Source organism: Capsella rubella, unplaced genomic scaffold (assembly GCF_000375325.1).
Source record: "Capsella rubella cultivar Monte Gargano unplaced genomic scaffold, Caprub1_0 scaffold_7, whole genome shotgun sequence".
Taxonomy (NCBI): domain Eukaryota; kingdom Viridiplantae; phylum Streptophyta; class Magnoliopsida; order Brassicales; family Brassicaceae; genus Capsella; species Capsella rubella.
In genome coordinates this window covers 2,218,967-2,236,216 of record NW_006238917.1, presented here as the reverse complement: position 1 = coordinate 2,236,216, position 17,250 = coordinate 2,218,967, and the positions used below count along the sequence as shown (strand labels likewise).

The 17,250-nt window shown below is 38.3% G+C and overlaps 5 protein-coding genes across 5 annotated transcripts; 3 read left to right on the top strand and 2 right to left on the bottom strand.

The window, feature by feature from the left end:
• Positions 1–225: 225 nt before the first annotated feature.
• LOC17879866 (transcription initiation factor TFIID subunit 8) lies at positions 226–1,645 on the bottom strand. The gene has a single exon (XM_023779631.1). The coding sequence runs from the start codon at positions 1,433–1,435 to the stop codon at positions 380–382; it is 1,056 nt and encodes a 351-aa protein (XP_023635399.1). The 5' UTR covers positions 1,436–1,645; the 3' UTR covers positions 226–379.
• Positions 1,646–1,878: 233 nt separating this feature from the next.
• LOC17879019 (4-hydroxy-3-methylbut-2-enyl diphosphate reductase, chloroplastic) lies at positions 1,879–4,641 on the bottom strand. The gene is made up of 10 exons (XM_006283620.2): positions 4,293–4,641; positions 3,792–3,988; positions 3,416–3,595; positions 3,164–3,295; positions 3,001–3,075; positions 2,828–2,933; positions 2,640–2,734; positions 2,353–2,538; positions 2,192–2,278; positions 1,879–2,101 (listed from the first exon to the last, which is right to left on the bottom strand). Exons 1-10 carry the CDS (start codon positions 4,567–4,569, stop codon positions 2,033–2,035), a joined length of 1,404 nt encoding a protein of 467 aa, XP_006283682.1. The 5' UTR covers positions 4,570–4,641; the 3' UTR covers positions 1,879–2,032.
• A 2,780-nt stretch (positions 4,642–7,421) lies between these two features.
• On the top strand, positions 7,422–9,536 carry LOC17878459 (methyltransferase-like protein 13). Its single transcript, XM_006284316.2, has 7 exons — positions 7,422–7,650; positions 7,742–7,838; positions 7,922–8,060; positions 8,256–8,338; positions 8,480–8,614; positions 8,699–8,803; positions 9,253–9,536. Exons 1-7 carry the CDS (start codon positions 7,565–7,567, stop codon positions 9,376–9,378), a joined length of 771 nt encoding a protein of 256 aa, XP_006284378.1. The 5' UTR covers positions 7,422–7,564; the 3' UTR covers positions 9,379–9,536.
• Positions 9,537–10,198: 662 nt separating this feature from the next.
• On the top strand, positions 10,199–13,194 carry LOC17880699 (probable E3 ubiquitin-protein ligase ARI1). The gene is made up of 6 exons (XM_023779203.1): positions 10,199–10,610; positions 11,022–11,054; positions 11,143–11,425; positions 11,524–12,004; positions 12,128–12,837; positions 12,924–13,194. Exons 1-6 carry the CDS (start codon positions 10,485–10,487, stop codon positions 13,082–13,084), a joined length of 1,794 nt encoding a protein of 597 aa, XP_023634971.1. The 5' UTR covers positions 10,199–10,484; the 3' UTR covers positions 13,085–13,194.
• A 1,697-nt stretch (positions 13,195–14,891) lies between these two features.
• Positions 14,892–16,892, top strand: LOC17877857 (protein JINGUBANG). Its single transcript, XM_006286035.2, has one exon. The coding sequence runs from the start codon at positions 15,108–15,110 to the stop codon at positions 16,584–16,586; it is 1,479 nt and encodes a 492-aa protein (XP_006286097.1). The 5' UTR covers positions 14,892–15,107; the 3' UTR covers positions 16,587–16,892.
• Positions 16,893–17,250: the final 358 nt, after the last annotated feature.

Sequence of the window (17,250 nt, the reverse complement as noted above, 5' to 3'; positions counted from 1 at the left end):
CTTTCAGGAAGGTTTTCGTTCTGTTAGAAAGAAGGTAAGGACATATACTAAGCATAAACGTCATGAAACAAAACACATGTCGATAAAAGAAAATAACTTACCTCAGAGCACTTGACTTGGTTTAGAATCATAGTAATGATACAAGGGTAAACTCTTTCCACAATGGTCCCTGGCTCTCACTCATAGGCATGAAACTGACACTATGATAAAGTTATGAAACAAGCATTTCCATGAAAAGATTTATCAACTGCTTAAGATATAGGTTAGCAGTTCTCATTCTTTCAATCATAGCATCGTATCATAACATAGTCCTGTAAAGAAAGGCTACAAATCACAATTTTTAAAACTACGCTACACAGACTGTAATGAATCACTTATTTTACAACTGATTGAGGTCCACTGGGTTCTCCATGCACTGTCTCAAAATGAACTCCGCTCTCCTTCTTTTGTCATCTCTATCCTCATCACGCACAAAGGATATGGGTCTATTTTCACCCTTCATCTGTAGACTCAGATCCAACGGCTCCCCGAGAAATTTCTTCTCGCTTCTGAGCTTAGAAAGAGCAACAGGTTTTTTCTTCTTCCATTCAGTGTGAACTTCATTGCAAAAACCATCTCTTGCAGCCTCCATGGCAGGAGCAAATGCCTCTACTACTGATAGGGCATCTCTATTCAGTGATTCAACTTTCTCCCCAGATAAAGAAGGCGATACAGAAGGCAGTTCAGCCTCGTCTCCTCTGATTTCTTCTTTCACACCATCCATATCTCCCCACACACGATTCCCTGAGGAGATTTTACAGACAAGTTTCCTTTGCAAACTTAGCAAAGCTCTCTCGGCCTTACGCCTCTGCCTGGCTTGTTCAATCTTATCTCCCCTGGGATCTGATGCCCTTTCAATCCACATAGGTGTTTCCTTATATGTATGCGGATCAGGAAAAGCTGGTAACCAAAGAGGAATATGATTCCCAGGTGGAGTTTCACCAATTTCAACAAAGCTTGGAATCATCTTCTTACTCCTATCACTTAGAGCTACAGGAAAACGAGGCAATGGCTGCGAAAAAGGGATCTCTTCACTCGAATTCACAAAATCGATAATTTCCCTAAGTTTAACCGAACGCCCTAAAGAGCAACTCTCAGACGAGACTCCCTCATCGCCATTCCCAGTCAAATCTTCCAAAGCGAGAATGATATCGAACACGTTACAGTGACTCCTACCAGTTAGATTAGCAAAGGAAGTAGCAGTTTTACCTAGCTGAAGAATGTACTGAAGTGCGAATCCAGCTAGAGATTCCAGAGCTGGATCTTTGAAATGCTCGTAACCGACGCTCTCGCAGACCTGAGCTACTGCAGCTTTAGCGGCAGCGTGGCTAAACTCGTAGGACTCTGAACACCCCGAAGACGAAGCAGGGTCTTCTTGTGTTCTCTCTCCGCTCATTTCTCGAATCTTTTTTTCGTCAAACAGCTCTCTAATCCCTAAAGTTAGGGTTTTTTTCTCATCACTCAGACCACATTGGCCGCCGACAAAATTCCAGCGCAGAAATTTACCTCCGTCAACGGAGAAAAAGAACTAAACGACGACGAAGCACCGGCGAAGTTAGAAGAAGAAAGAATGAGAGGGATGGTCTCCGATCTCTCGTTTATATAGCTCCAACCCCAAAACCAATTTTTTTTTTATTTTCTCCGGTTAAATTGTAATTACCATTAAACTATTGAAAAGGTTCAATATTTGGAGGAAAAAATAACCACAACCCAAATATGTAAATTCTAAATCATAAATTAAGGTCCTTTACTCCCATACTAGTGACAATCTCTACAGAGTCATACTAAGTAATACTATACCAGTTTAAATACGATTTAGGGTAAGAACATTCAGTGGAGTAAGATGAAGAGGAATGTTGACTTTTTGGATTACAAAACCTTTTACAATAAAGTTACAGATATAACTACAATGTCATTTATTACATAGTACACACTCTCGAGTCTCGACATAATATGTTCATATCTGAATACGATCACAAGACTGAAGACTGAATCAAGCCGCCAGCTGCAACAACTCTTCACGTTTTATATCGAACACCTTCACCAATACATCCTCCACCACCTGCCAAATTTGTTTTTACAAAAAAAAGTTATACACGGCATGTCTGTAGGAGAACCAAGAGACCAGAAACAGCTGCGGATGTGTTCCTACCTTATCTGGGGTCGATGCACCTGACGTCACACCGATGGTTATCGGTCCCTTTGGAAGAAAATTCTCCTTCTCGACCAGCTCTCCGTACTATCCAATGTAAAATAGGAAAAATCAGTGTAAGCAATTTCGTAAGGAATGAGTTAGTTTTGAAATGCACTTACGTGGAGCTTCGAGGCTATTTTGTTCCCAGGTCCTATCCGTTTCTCACTGTCGATCCAGTAAGATGGGATTCCCCGTGCCTCTGCGATTTCCTGAAGGTGAGAGGTGTTACTTGAATTCCACCCTCCAACCACTAGCATGAGGTCAATCTTCTCTTCCACTAACTCATAGATTGCGTCTTGTCGCTCCTGAAAAGATAATAAAATTGATGAATAAACACTTTCTTTAAGTGTAAAAACAGAAGATAGCATTATCTATAAGCCTGCTTTTGAGGTCTGGGAAGTTTTACTTGAGTAGCGTCGCATATTGTGTTGAAGCTGATGAAATGTCCATTTACATTTTCCACTCCATATTTGCGCATCATTGTTCTCTCGATTAATTTTCCTGTGGGGATTTTAGCATGAGACTCAGACTAAGGTGCTTTTGTCTCCAAGGATAAAAGATGATTGTCATGTGAAACACGGTAGAGTAACTAACCTATTTCCTCTGTTTCTCCCTTGAGCATCGTTGTCTGGTTTGCAATACCGACTTTGATAAGGTCATTGTCGGGGTCGAAACCCTTTGAAACGGCGTATTTGAATTTCTACAATGCCAACATAGAGATTAGAACGACCAAAATTGATTTAGAAATTTTGCAAATAAGCTCATACCTCCATGAATTCCTCTTTTGTGGAGCTAGATCCATCGAGTTGGCCACCGAGAATGTAATCACAAACGTAATTCGCCTGTGCTCAGTAATAAGGTACCCGTCAGAAAAAAGTCTTGGCAAAATTTCACAAATATCCAAAGTTTGACAGTAGAAAAAGTCAGCACCTCTTTCATGTTCTTTACAATGATGTACTTTCCTGCAAAAGAAGCAGTTGCAATTGTCTCTTCGTGATTATATTTACCGTGAATGACTGACGTGTATTCCCCCTTCTTGTGCTTCTCAACCATGTTCCAGACCTTTAGAGTAAAAAAAGGAAGAAATCAATAACCAATTTGGTGCATGATATATGAGATGAATGCAAGAAAAAAAGAAAAAAAACAGTTTCAAAGATTTATGTAGACTTAAAAGGAATGTACCTTTGTCACCCAAGGACAAGTGGTGTCGACAATTTGCACCTTTTTGTCATTTAGAACATACATTTCATCAACCCCAGCTCCAAATGCAGGAAGGATAACTACATCATCTTTCTCTACTACATCAAACTGCTTCTTTGAATCTTCAATTGGAATAATTTTAACATCCATATCTTCCAACCTCTGCCAAAAAGAATCAATGAAACTCAGCAAGGCCCGTGAAGAGCAGATAGGCAAGTCATCAATGTTCAATGCTATTCAAAATTGGCCACAAAGCAACAGCATCTAGCCAACAAAGATATAAAAGGAGATTCAAGAAACTAGTAATACATGCAAAGCGGAAAAGAAGAGGCCTGATGAGAGTATAGTGAGTAGAGACCTTATTGACGGTCGGGTTATGAATAATTTCGTTAGTAATCCAAAGCCTCTCCTCAGGGAACTGCCTTCTTGCTTCATATGCAATCTGAACAGCACGCTCAACCCCCCAGCAAAAACCATATGCTTTTGCTAGCTTCACAGTAACATCTCCCCAAGAATAAGTATACCCGTTTGTTTTCAGTGTCTCCAATATATCACCTGAGAGTGTCAAATACAATACAACAGGATAAATAACCATCAAATTGATTCTGGTTCCTCAGAAAATCTCTTATAAACACAAAAAAGATACAACTTTGTCCACTTCATTCTTGTTAGATTTGCCAAATTCAATTACTGACCCAAAACCCAACATTGAGGTTTTTACTATAAAGGATAAGACTTTCAATTCGCAAGTCTCACAACAAACACAAAATTATAAAATTTCATAACAGGTCAATCATCAAACGATGGATTATTTCCAAAACAGAGCACGCAAATCAGAAAAATTTGAGGAACAACATACTGGTGTACTCTCGGTTCATGAGCTTGAGAGTCTCCTCCTTGTAACCAAATCCTTTACGGTTGTAGTTATCGCTTCTCGTCAAGTTCTTACGGAACGACTTGGCGTCAAAATCGGAGTCCATCACCACCGATGGGGAAGGAGCGTTCTCATCTCCAGAAGAGCACCGGACTGACAAAGCTTTCCGGCGCCGGAGAGATCCAGATCCAGAGAGATGATTCTCCAGCACGAAAGTGTCTGGCCGCACGCATAAACGGCAGAACTGGAGGGCAACAGCCATGGCGAGAGAGTTCGAGAGAAACGCAGAGACAACAACGACGCTTGACTGAGAATTCCAATGGATGGATGGTCCACGAGTTATCTCAACACAAACTTTTTATTCAATAAAGAAATTTAATTAAATATTGTAATTTGGGAATTAGATGCAACCAGTCACGTGGTGACATGTAATTTGATGTCTTATTTTATTTAGGATTCGATTACATATTTTGTGAAAATAATGGAAAGAGAGAGATAGACAATCGAATGAGGCGTACCTAGGCCACACAAAAACAATGCATGGGACACGAAAGTGAAGTCTTGCCACAGTTGCAAAATTATGGTTAAACTCTTTCAGGATATGTGTGATCGGTATGAATGTTAATTTGGATTCTATTGTTTCACAATATGTCAACTGCACATGTTTCATGGAGAATGAACAAATTTCTTAATTTCAATTATTTGTAAATTTGTAATGAAAAACAAAAAATAGTCATTTTGAGATACGGCATATTGTTTCTTACGTGTCGTAATTGGATAGGATAAATGTCGTACAAAACGAGGAAAAATATAAAGACTTGAACCGATGAAGAAGCGACTTTTGCAAATGAATAGCAAAATGACTCCCTCGAGAATAACTCAAATGGGCTTGAGACATTGCCCTAATTACTATGCCCTCGAGCACAAGCGTCGTCTGTTACTGGTATATCAATAACAATATCACATATCGAAAGGTAGAGGCAATGGCGATATGCATATTACAATCACTAAAGTGATACTGAATTTAATATTCATGAGTTTCAGTAGCTTTTGCTTGCTTGCACATAGTTAAATTAGAGTTATATATTTTGTCTTCCATATGGTCTCGTTGAGCAAAATTTGAACCGAGAGATAACCGAAGAACCTGCGAACCAGATCTTATATACCTAACCGAACTATCCGGAACTGAAAAGAACTGGTTTGAACCGTACCGACTATCCGAATGTTATGGGGCTTCATAATTGACTCGGCTGAGTGAGAATTGGTGTATGTATTGGAGATTAGCTTACGTCCGTTATTAATGGTTAATGTCCGGTTTAGTAACTACAGCATATACTTCGTGTATATTTCTCATCTTCTCAAAAATGGTTCCGCATATAACTCCTTTCCTAGATTGTAGATTATATATTTCGATTCTCTCTATTTATGTAATCGTTAAACTTCAGTATGAATACACAAATTCATCAACATCTATTTATTTTAGTATGAGCTATAGAGAGAGATATCCTCTGATCTGATTAAATGATTCTGTTCTTGATCCTCGTCGAGAAGACGAGAAGGTTTGATCGGTCCTCCAAAACCCTTGCTAATCACTCTCATCTTTCTCGGTATGGAGTTTTTTTTCTCTTGTAGCATTTCTGCATCTGATTTGATTATAGAGTGCGATCTTGTGTTGCATAGATTGAAGTTATTTTGTGTATGTAGCTATGGTCAGTTAGCAACGATAATTTATGGAATTTTCGTTAGAATAGTTATTAATAATTCTTGTTGAAATTATGAGCCCATGAATTTAGTCAGGTATGGTTAGGTTTCATTAACGATTTCTTCAGATGCATATAGATCAGTAACTTTATGTCTTATATAGTATTATGTGTGTAGCTCTGAGTAATTAATTTCATTAGCGATTTCTTAAGATGCATCATTGATCAGTAACTTTATGTCTTGTTATTATGCGTGTAGCTCTTGAGTAATTAATTAGGATGAGAGTTTATGGGAGTTATAATAATGAACACATATCTCCCTACCAAAAAAAATAAAATAATAAACACACATCTCTTACAACACCATCGTTTATATGTTCATATAGGTTTACCATGGTTGATTTCGAAAGATGCTTAGGACGTTTGGGAATATTTCTTGGGCTCTTGGTTCTATTCCTAACACATGCAACATTATCTTACTCTATGGACCTTACAAAAGAAGCAGGTTCCAGTGCCCTTTTCTTCATTCCTGGCTTCTCTATTTTTCTTTAATTTGTCTCTCACGTACACTTTGTATTTACTAGTTCTCACTTCTGTGTTTTTTTTTTTCAGAAAGCGTTCATTTGTCCGGATGTGTTTGTCCGTGTCCGTGTGCGCCGAGCAACCTTATCGATCCGGTACCATTGCCTGAAGGCGAATACGTCCTACCTTCTAATTGGTGGATTATGGTTCTGATATCCATGGCTGTTGTGTCAATCGTGAGTTTGTGCTCGATGGCACAGTTGAATGCAGTTAGTCCAGCAGTAGCTACTACAACTGAACATAGCAACAACAAATTATTATCAGCTGAAGAGAGACACAAAAAGATTATGTATGAGCACATGGAGAAGATGTCGAGCCGAACAAGAAGCTAAATCATCATATGCTTTTTAAAAATGCTTGTCATGGAAGTGTCTTTTGTTGGAAACAAAACGTTTGTCATCTTATTATGACTGAATAAGGGAAAATAAGTGTAAAAACGCAACTAGTGACGTGGGGACATATAATTTCATCTCTGAATTTTTTTAGGGTTTAATTTCATACATTATTTTGTGAACAATAAATGGAAAGAGATAGGTAGAGAATCGAATGGGAGTACCTACTAGGCCACAGAAAAAAAAAAAAAAATGAATGGGTCGCAAAACATGCACCGATACACACATTCTTAACTGGATGTGTTGGGCAAAGTAATCGACTTGGAGTAAAACATAGTTTCACATGGGCTTGAGATATGTGCCCCTTTTTATAAGGCCCATATAGTACAACAAAGGCCCCTTACCATTTAAGCTTCTTATGCCAAATATCCAAATCCAAGTGTCAATTCAATAAATTGACTCGGTTCTATAGAGAGTTGAAAAGTTAGTTTTTCTTTTTCTTTTTCTTTTTCTGTTTCGTTTCTTTTATAATTAAACATGCCATTTTGATAAGTGATTAGTGAAAGAGGGGGTTTACTTTAGGGTTTATGGCAGAGCAGAGCTGATAAGGAGAATCAAATCAACCCAAGTGCTTTGTCCAGCTATGGAGAATAGATCCGCCACTCGTAATTCGGATCCAAATTCCGTCGGTCCTCCTTCTGCTCTGACCTACCTCGATCCTCACTACTGGTATCGTCAATTCACATACTAGCCATACAATCTCTCTCTCTCTCTCTCTCTCTCTTTACTGTGTGTTCTGAATGTATTGGAAAAAATGCAGGGATGAGAGGTTCTCTTCCGAAGAACACTACGAATGGTTCAAGGACTACTCTCATTTCCAGCATCTCATCAAGTCCAACATCAAAACCTCTTCTTCCGTACGTTTCCCTCTCTGACTCTTGATAAAATATTGCAAAAAGATGTGATTTTGAGTTTGCCATTGTTTGTTGTAAATGTAAAGGTTTTGGAATTGGGATGTGGGAACTCTCAGTTGTGTGAAGAGTTGTATAAAGATGGGATTCTTGATATTACCTGCATTGATTTATCTTCTGTTGCCGTAGACAAGATGCAGAATCGGTTGCTATCCAAAGCGTACAAAGGTATTGTGTTTTGACTATCTCCCGTAGCCATAAAATGTAACCAAGTACCACTACTGTAGTTGACATTTCGAAGTCTTTGTAAAACTGACAACTTCATTAGTCTCTGCTGCGTTGTTTTGCTCTTTGAAAGTGGAAGTTCATTGGATCTTACTCTCGACGTGTTTAGTATTTGACCTGAAACTTTGGTATATTCAGAAATAAAAGTGGTGCAAGCTGACATGCTAGACCTCCCATTTAACAGCGAGTCTTTTGATGTGGTTATTGAGAAAGGGACCATGGTAAAACACCTGTAACTGAGCTCAAATTTTCTTCTGACTCATTGTTTGTTTAGGACTTTTGTGAATTTGCTTTTGCAAGTGTACATAATCTTGAATTTTAACGAGAGAAAGCTCACGAATTTTTTCTTTGTTTTTGTAAAGGATGTACTCTTTGTGGACGCTGGTGATCCATGGAATCCCCGTCCAGAAACTGTTAGCAAAGTCATGGCAACTCTCGATGGAGTTCACCGCGTTTTGAAACCAGATGGGATTTTCATTTCCATTACTTTTGGCCAGGTATTAAAAAGCGAATATCTGCAGATCATACTCTTGCGTTCACTCAATTATTAGCTCTAAAAGACTCTTTTTTTGGTCATGCAGCCGCATTTCAGGCGTCCTTTATTTAAGGATCCCAAGTATTCTTGGTCCATGGAATACAACACTTTTGGTGATGGGTTCCACTATTTCTTCTATATCTTAAGAAAGGTCAGTACTGATTCAAGAATCTTTGCTTAATGGTTTGAGTTTCTTCTACTGTTTTAATTGCCTTCTAATAGCTCTTTAGAAATCCCCACAAGCTATTATTTCATATTGCCAAAAATAAAATAAAAAAGAATGAGATTGAGAAACTGTTTCAAGTTGTCTTCTTCGAACATGGAATGCTAATAAAAGCTGAATGGTGAGAATCAAAAACCTTATTCCTAAGATCTGAATTCTGATCTAGAAGGTTATTAGGATGCTACTTTCAACCAAGTTGTATGGGTCAAAGTTAGGCGTTTCTATAGAGATTGAATTCCTTCAATTTATTAATGAGTGAAGCCTTAACAGGATGGTCAAAAGTAGGATATTGCATTTACCTTGTCATGAATAAAATAAACTTGTGATGATCTTTTTAGAGAGTTAAGAGTACTGAAAACACGACATTTATTTATCAGGGAAAAAGATGCAATGATGAGGAAGAAAATGAGAAATGCAATGATCCATCAATATCCCTGTATCAAGATGAACTTGAAGGGGAAGACTACCTCTTCCGAACACGCATAGATGATGACGAGGATTAGGACAAGAACAACGCTAGATTAGTTTTTGTTGTTTGCTATGTAAGTGGTTCTATATATTCTGTTTTGTAATTTTAGAATCATTCTTCTTTACAAAGAATATGATCGAATAGAGTGGAGCTTTCTATACTAAAGTGAAGTGTGGAGGTCAAGCTTTGAAAGTCAGTTTTCTTTTTCGGACAAATGGTTCAATGAATTTGACAACTTTGTAATAATTTCACTAGAAACAAACAAGTGTACACTGAAACAGTGAAATGAAAAAGGCCCAATAATAGAAAAAAAAAAAAAAACAATTGTCTTAATTATATTTAACTTTCATTGTGTACAATGTGTTTAAATGAGTATAGAGAAAAATTACAAAGTTAACGAAACAGTGAACCATAATCGCAATTTGAATCGTCATATTTGATTGAAAGAAAAACGAATCTGAACTGAAAGCTAATAATCATAACGAAACTAATCCTCACTTCAAAGAAGATTTTTAATTTCACTTCTTTTTCTTCTTCTATTTTTTTTTGGCAACAAATTAAAATATTACTTTGAGTCTTTGACTATTATTTAATAATCTTCCAAAACTCTTCTTTGAAAAAATCCAAAACCAAATCTTCAAATTAACTATAATTGGTGAATACACTGGAAAGAAATTGAATGTCAAACAAAAATACCCAAAATAAATAAATATCATTAAAATTGCATGTACCAAAAAAGAAAAAAACTTTCACAATTATGGCAAAAAAATAATATTAGAACAACATCTTCAAACTTATTTTCTTTAGGACCAAAAACGACGACGTAGTTGGAGTGTTTTGCATAAAAAAGTGAGTGAGAGAGAGAGAGAGAGAGAGAGAGAGAGAGAGAGAGAGATAGGAATCTTTGAGCGATTCGTCTTCCTCCTCTATCGCCTCTACTCTTTTATACCGGAACTTCTCTGTGATCTCACCGGAATATTCATATTTCCCCCACCCCCACCACCCACCTCTCTCCTTTTTTATTCTCCGTCATCCTCACCCTCCCCTCTTCGTCGATCATCTCACTCTCGATCACCTCCTTGTGCGCAACGATTTACATCGATAATTCCGTTGTGGTTTCTTCCAGAATTGTTTTGATCGATGGATGATTATTATAGCGCGGAGGAAGAGGATTGCTATTACTCATCCGATCAGGAGTCTTTGGATGGGATTGATAATGAAGAGTCTGATTTGCAGCCTGTCTCCTCCAAAAGATCCAATACTCAGGTTCCCCTCTTTCATACAACAACACTCTTACTTCCTCTGTTCCTTCCTTTGTTCTTGTCTTTATCTCTCTCTGTTCTCAATTCTCTGATTGATGGTTTCGTTGCTATTGGTGATTCTCTTTTTCCCGATGGTTTTTTGTCTCCTGTATATGTTTATTGAATTTATTTCAACTTTTTTAAAGAATTGAATTTTCGATGATTTCATTGCAATTTTGAGTTGAGAATCTGTTTCTGGCATCGTTGATCATCTGAATTTCTCAGTGTTTCACAGTGTGTAGGATTATTGAAACTGTAATCTATTGGACAATTGGCTCTGTTTGAAATTAGGGTTATCTCTCTTTTACGGATTTGAGAATTATACTCAACTAGTCTCATGGCTTGTTTGGTAACATTTATCAACAAATTTTTGCAGGTCATCACTCAGGAATCGCTACTAGCAGCACAGGTATATGACCGGAGATGATTCTTGTCGTTGGGTTCCATTTTTTAAATAGATTTTTTACTTTGGCTGAGTTGTTGGCTTTCTGATGCAGAGAGAAGATTTGCTAAGGGTGATGGATTTGTTGTCGATTAAGGAGCACCATGCGCGGACTCTTCTTATTCATTACCAGTGGGATGTTGAGAAGTTGTTTGCTGTGTTTGTTGAGAAAGGAAAAGATAGCTTGTTTTCTGGTGCTGGTGTTACCGTGTTCGACTGTCAATATGACAACTCTTCCTTTCCTCACTCTTCACAGATGAGCTGTGATGTCTGCATTGAGGATGTACCTGGTGATCAGATGACGAGAATGGACTGTGGCCATTGCTATTGCAATGATTGTGAGTCCCTGTTGCTAGAATTTGTGGTTCGTTTTTTTTTTTTTTTTATAGAAAATGTATATATCCATCTGATTTAACACGGTTCTTGTTTGGTTTAGGTTGGACGGAGCATTTTACTGTGCAGATAAATGAAGGTCAGAGCAAAAGGATTAGATGCATGGCTCACCAATGCAATGCTATTTGTGATGAAGATATTGTCAGGAATCTAGTCAGTAAAAGGCGTCCAGATCTAGCTGAGAAGTTTGATCGCTTCCTTCTTGAGTCATACATTGAAGACAACAAAATGGTCAAGTGGTGTCCGAGCACTCCTCATTGTGGGAATGCAATACGAGCTGAGGATGACAAGTTGTGTGAAGTTGAATGCTCCTGTGGTCTTCAGTTCTGTTTCAGTTGTCTGTGTCAAGCCCACTCCCCTTGCTCTTGTTTGATGTGGGAGCTTTGGAGAAAGAAGTGTCGAGATGAGTCTGAGACGATTAATTGGATAACCGTCCACACAAAGCTGTGTCCCAAATGTTACAAACCTGTGGAAAAGAATGGTGGATGCAATCTCGTAAGATGTATATGTGGGCAGTGTTTTTGGTAAGAAGTCGAGCATTGTTTCTCCATTGCTTTCTTTTCCTATTTTTCATTTTCTTTTCTATGCTTTGAGACAGAAAATGTCATATGGTGAAGTATCTCATCTCTCGTTGTTATCATGTACAGTTGGCTATGTGGTGGAGCTACTGGAAGTGATCACACATATAGGAGTATCGCTGGTCACAGTTGTGGTCGGTACCAAGATGACAAAGAGAAACAGATGGAAAGAGCCAAGAGAGATTTAGACAGGTATACGCATTACCATCACCGGTACAAAGCACATACAGACTCATCAAAGCTAGAAGATAAGCTTAGGGATACTATCCTTGAGAAAGTGACAAAATCAGAGAAGAGGGAGCTGAAGCTTAAAGACTTCAGCTGGGTCACCAATGGAGTTGACCGGTTATTCAGATCAAGACGGGTCCTTTCATATTCGTATGCTTTTGCATATTACATGTTTGGTGAAGAGCTGTTCAAAGATGAGATGACCCCTGAGGAGAGAGAGATAAAGAAGAATTTGTTTGAGGATCAGCAGCAACAACTTGAGAGTAATGTGGAGAAACTTTCCCAGTTCCTTGAGGAGCCCTTTGATGAATTTAGTGATGACAAAGTCATGGCGATAAGGATTCAAATCATCAATTTGTCTGTTGCAGTTGATACCCTCTGCAAGAAAATGTATGAGTGCATTGAAAATGACTTGCTCGGATCTCTCCAACTTGGCATCCACAACATTGCTCCTTACAGATCAAAGGGAATAGAACAAGCAACTGAGTTTTATGCTTCGTGGAATTCCAGCGGTGCTGACAAAGTGCAACCTTTCGATAGTGGTACAAGCGGTAATTAACTCTCGATTGGTTGTGATCATAACATTCTAGTAATGAACCAGTAAATCAAATCCTAATGAGTGGTATTGTTTATACAGGAGTGACAACGAGGCCTGAGCAAGCTTCAGGATCAAGGAGCTCGGAGGACACTATTTGCTCTTCTTCACAGAAACGTCCCAAAAAAGAAGGAAGTTTCATAAACAACAAAGTCACTTTGTTGGATTTGAACTTGCCAGCTGATTTCATCGACCAAAATTGAACTAGTCAAATCCTCACTTGCTTTGTCCAAAAGATATGACAATAGCAAAAGGTGTTAGGCTATATCTCCTTGAAGATTCGTGACTGACTGGTTAACCTGTCTTCCTTATAGTTTTTGGACTTTTGGGGTTTTTGGACTTTTGGGGTTTTTGTAACAAATTATAACTATGACTTATATTGTTGCTTCTTTAGTTCTAGACTTCTAATTATTTATAGATCTTTGATTCAGCCTATATATATGAAACTCTGGTGCTTCTCAATGGTCCTTTGAGGTCAAGTGGAGTTATTTTGTTTTTAGTCATTAATTTAATAAAATTAGTATTTACCGGTAAGTCGGTAACATGTATCTCGTTGCTCATTGGTTTTATGCTTGGCATCTCATTTTTACGATTTGGACCCCCCAAATAATATCTAGAAGCAAACCAACAATTTGTAATTAAGAATTAAGACAAAAGAAGTGAAGAAACTGAATTGTAGTAATGATGAGTCTTGTGTTCGCTTCTTTTTTTATGTAGTTCCTAAGATTTTTGAGCAAGGAAGCAAAAGAAAAGAAAAACAAAAGAGAGAGGAGCTTTATGTATTTGTCTTGGAGTGGCCAGGGAATCTCAATCATTCAGAATCCCGTGTTCAATTCGTACAGTACCCTAAATCAGATGCTACTTCCAGCTTACGTCAAAAAAGCTACTTCCAGCTGTTTCCTCTTCTTTTATTTCCAGTTACCTCTTTACCATATATACATACATACTAGGTGGGTTTACAAAAAAAAAATTAAAAAAATAAATAAAAATAAAAAAATACATACATACTAGATGAAATTAGTGTCAGCCTGTCAGGATATTTTTTGGGCTTAATGCTTGATAATATACCTAAGGTAAGGGGAAAATGCTTGATAAACCAAATAATTGAATTAAGTTCTCAACTTGTAGCAAGAACTATGTACGTTTCAATGGTTAACAATAAACAGATAGTGGAATCGTGCCTAAAATAATTTGCCTAATCTTTTTCAAGTGGTGCATAGTCTTTTCTTATAAATATGAATAACTAATTAGTTCTAATTCGTTATTGAGAATATATGTCTGGATATATCAAGTGTTGTGGCCTTGTGGGACAAGGACAACAAATGCTCGACAACATGGTACATATATTTTATTTATCTTTACACCAAACAAAAAAAAATAAAAGAAGAAGAAGAAGAAGAAGAAGAAAGTGTCTTAGGCAGTAAAGCTATGTGAAATGAGCTTATATGGAGGAGATTTAAGTACCTTTCGGTTGCGTGCCTAATATTCCAATGTACCTACAACCTCAGATGCATTCTTCAAAGTATGTCATAATTCAATGTAACATAGTACTTGCTACACAATTAATCGATTTCAAGTTTTGTGATTCTCAATATATTCACGGTGTATATTTATTTCTATCGAAATATGGTGTTAGTGTGCTTTTTTTAATAGTATTCTCTCCATTTAAAAAAATAATAATTCACATATTCTCTCATTTTTTGGCAAAATAAATAAATAAATTATATTAGTCTTAAGCTTAGTATTTATATACTCTCTTTCGAAATATCAACGAAGCTTCATCTAGTAACAAGCAATAACCACGTGTGAAGCACCCCTATCACATATAACAAATGGTCAATCTTTTTGAATATTTTCGTTTATGTGTATATAAGTGTGCATTTATAAGATCATTTCTCGTAACACCCATAAAACAATTCTCCAAGAGTCGTTGACAAAACCAAAAACATTTTTAACTTCTTAGAAAGTCAGAATTTGCTCTACACCCTCCATTTCCCCGTATAAATCTCCATAAAAATCTCTGTCCTTCTTTGCCAACCAAAATCTACAAACACACATTATCTTTCGACTTTCTTATTCATAGCTATCATAACCCCAAAAAAAAAAAATCCCTCGACCAAAAAAATTAAGAAAGTAAAAAGGAGATTCTATCCATTATTCTATAATCCTTATTTTTAAATCCAAGCATTTTGACTTTTGTGATAAAGATTAGAAGAAAAGAAAGCGATGAGGAACGAAACGGGTGGTACCATGGTCGTTGATCTCCAAACCGATCCATATAACAATAACCTCAATCGCCACGACCTTAGCGATGGTCCCAAACCGAGACCTAAATTTGGTGATCTCTTGAAAGCTGATCACGACGGAATATTCCCTCCTGACGATCCCATCATTGTAAACAGCAACTTAACTCACCAGCGATTCAGCAGCGTCTCGGCCTCCACCATGAGCAGCGGTCCGGCCAGCGGAGAAGGTTCTCCCTGCGTAATGTCTCCTTGGGCTCGCGTGTCTCCCCCTTGGGGTGCGGATTTCAACGAAGACAATGTCCTCGAAACCAACGGTCTCATTGGATCCATTGTAAGGAAAGAAGGGCACATATACTCGCTAGCCGCTTCTGGTGACCTTCTCTACACGGGCTCGGACTCGAAGAACATTAGGGTTTGGAAGAATTTGAAGGAGCATGCCGGGTTCAAATCCAGTAGTGGGCTCATTAAGGCCATTGTGATATTCGGAGACAGGATCTTTACCGGTCATCAAGACGGGAAGATCCGGATTTGGAAGGTTTCCAAGAGAAAACCGGGAAAACACAAGCGGGTTGGCACATTGCCGACTTTTAAATCAATGGTCAAGAGCTCCGTAAACCCTAAGCATTACATGGAGGTACGCCGCAACAGAAACTCCGTGAAGACGAAGCATAACGACGCCGTATCTAGTCTTAGCCTCGACGTGGATCTTGGTTTGTTGTATTCCAGTTCTTGGGACACGACGATCAAAGTGTGGAGGATCTCGGATTCTAAATGTTTGGAGTCGATACATGCACACGATGACGCGATAAACTCTGTAATGTCCGGTTTCGATGACTTGGTGTTCACGGGATCCGCGGATGGCACTGTTAAAGTGTGGAAACGTGAGATGCAAGGCAAAGGAACGAAACATGTGCTAGCTCAAGTTTTGCTCAAGCAAGAAAACGCAGTCACGGCTTTGGCCGTAAAATCAAAATCTTCCATCGTATATTGCGGATCCTCTGACGGGCTAGTGAACTATTGGGAGCGTTCAAAGCGGTTATTCACAGGCGGAATACTAAAAGGCCACAAATCCGCAGTACTATGTCTCGCTATAGCGGGGAACTTGCTGCTGAGTGGTTCAGCCGACAAGAATATATGCGTGTGGAGACGGGACCCGTCTGAAAAGTCCCATCAGTGTCTCTCTGTTTTGACGGGACACATGGGACCGGTAAAGTGTTTAGCGGTGGAAGAGGAACGGGCTTATCGTAAGGGGGCAAAAGCCTCTGCAACGGCCGAAGGAGACAGGAAGTTTATTATATACAGCGGAAGTTTGGACAAGTCGGTGAAAGTGTGGCGAGTGTCGGAGAGGATGGCCACGTGGAGGGAGATGGACGAGCCAGCAGCATCTTCCGGACGGAAGAGCTCTTCCTCTCAGCATGAAGGGAGTGGCGCGTGGGGTTCACGGGACATGGAAAAATAAAAAAAGAGTGGAAGGAAGCATATAGATTATAGAGTGTGATTATTTTCAAAACTGTCCCGTCGTTGCTCAGTCACGCCGGGAAAGAGTCACAAAGGATTGATTTCAATTTCATGACCAAGTCAACTAAGAGGTTTGTGCCGCGTTAGCATGGTGAGAGAATCCAAAGTCGGGTTCATGGTTTTCACGTAGTGAGTTTTGCTTTTTCTTCTCTAAACGAAAGTGTAATCTTTATTTTTTTCCCTAAATTTGTAAAATAAACAAGGAGAAAGACGGATTCAAACGTGTTTGTTTTATTTATATTTTCTGTCGTGGTTGCAACTTTTACAATTTGGAATTTTGATGAGTCGTTCTCCTCTTCATTAGAATTAGTCTTTCTATATTATATATATAGGATTTTAATTGTGTCTGGCAACATGCCATCTTAGATTTATATGTGCATAGTCCATTACATTGGAAAGCAAATATATAAAATGTTGTCAAGTAAACTAGAAGTTACATGCCCTCTTTGTGTAACAATGTGTTTTGTGAAGATTGTTACTAAACCCCTATCTTTCATACAATGGAACGGTGATCAATTTAGAGACATATGAACAACGAACATCTTTACGTGCAAATCTCTATCTTATAGCTAGGTGAGAGAGGTGTTCCAAGATTATTATTGTCT

Excerpts from the sequence above, each read along its gene's own strand:
- LOC17878459 (XM_006284316.2), top strand. The coding sequence starts at position 7,565 with ATGGAGAATAGATCCGCCACTCGTAATTCGGATCCAAATTCCGTCGGT. Across the intron at positions 8,615-8,698 it reads TTTCCATTACTTTTGGCCAG|CCGCATTTCAGGCGTCCTTT; the intron begins GTATTAAAAAGC and ends TTGGTCATGCAG. Across the intron at positions 8,804-9,252 it reads TCTTCTATATCTTAAGAAAG|GGAAAAAGATGCAATGATGA; the intron begins GTCAGTACTGAT and ends TTTATTTATCAG.
- LOC17877857 (XM_006286035.2), top strand. The coding sequence starts at position 15,108 with ATGAGGAACGAAACGGGTGGTACCATGGTCGTTGATCTCCAAACCGAT.
- LOC17879019 (XM_006283620.2), bottom strand. The coding sequence starts at position 4,569 with ATGGCTGTTGCCCTCCAGTTCTGCCGTTTATGCGTGCGGCCAGACACT. Across the intron at positions 3,076-3,163 it reads TTGTAAAGAACATGAAAGAG|GCGAATTACGTTTGTGATTA; the intron begins GTGCTGACTTTT and ends TACTGAGCACAG. Across the intron at positions 2,279-2,352 it reads AAATAGCCTCGAAGCTCCAC|TACGGAGAGCTGGTCGAGAA; the intron begins GTAAGTGCATTT and ends TACATTGGATAG.
- LOC17879866 (XM_023779631.1), bottom strand. The coding sequence starts at position 1,435 with ATGAGCGGAGAGAGAACACAAGAAGACCCTGCTTCGTCTTCGGGGTGT.
- LOC17880699 (XM_023779203.1), top strand. The coding sequence starts at position 10,485 with ATGGATGATTATTATAGCGCGGAGGAAGAGGATTGCTATTACTCATCC. Across the intron at positions 11,426-11,523 it reads CCATTGCTATTGCAATGATT|GTTGGACGGAGCATTTTACT; the intron begins GTGAGTCCCTGT and ends TGTTTGGTTTAG. Across the intron at positions 12,005-12,127 it reads ATATGTGGGCAGTGTTTTTG|TTGGCTATGTGGTGGAGCTA; the intron begins GTAAGAAGTCGA and ends TATCATGTACAG.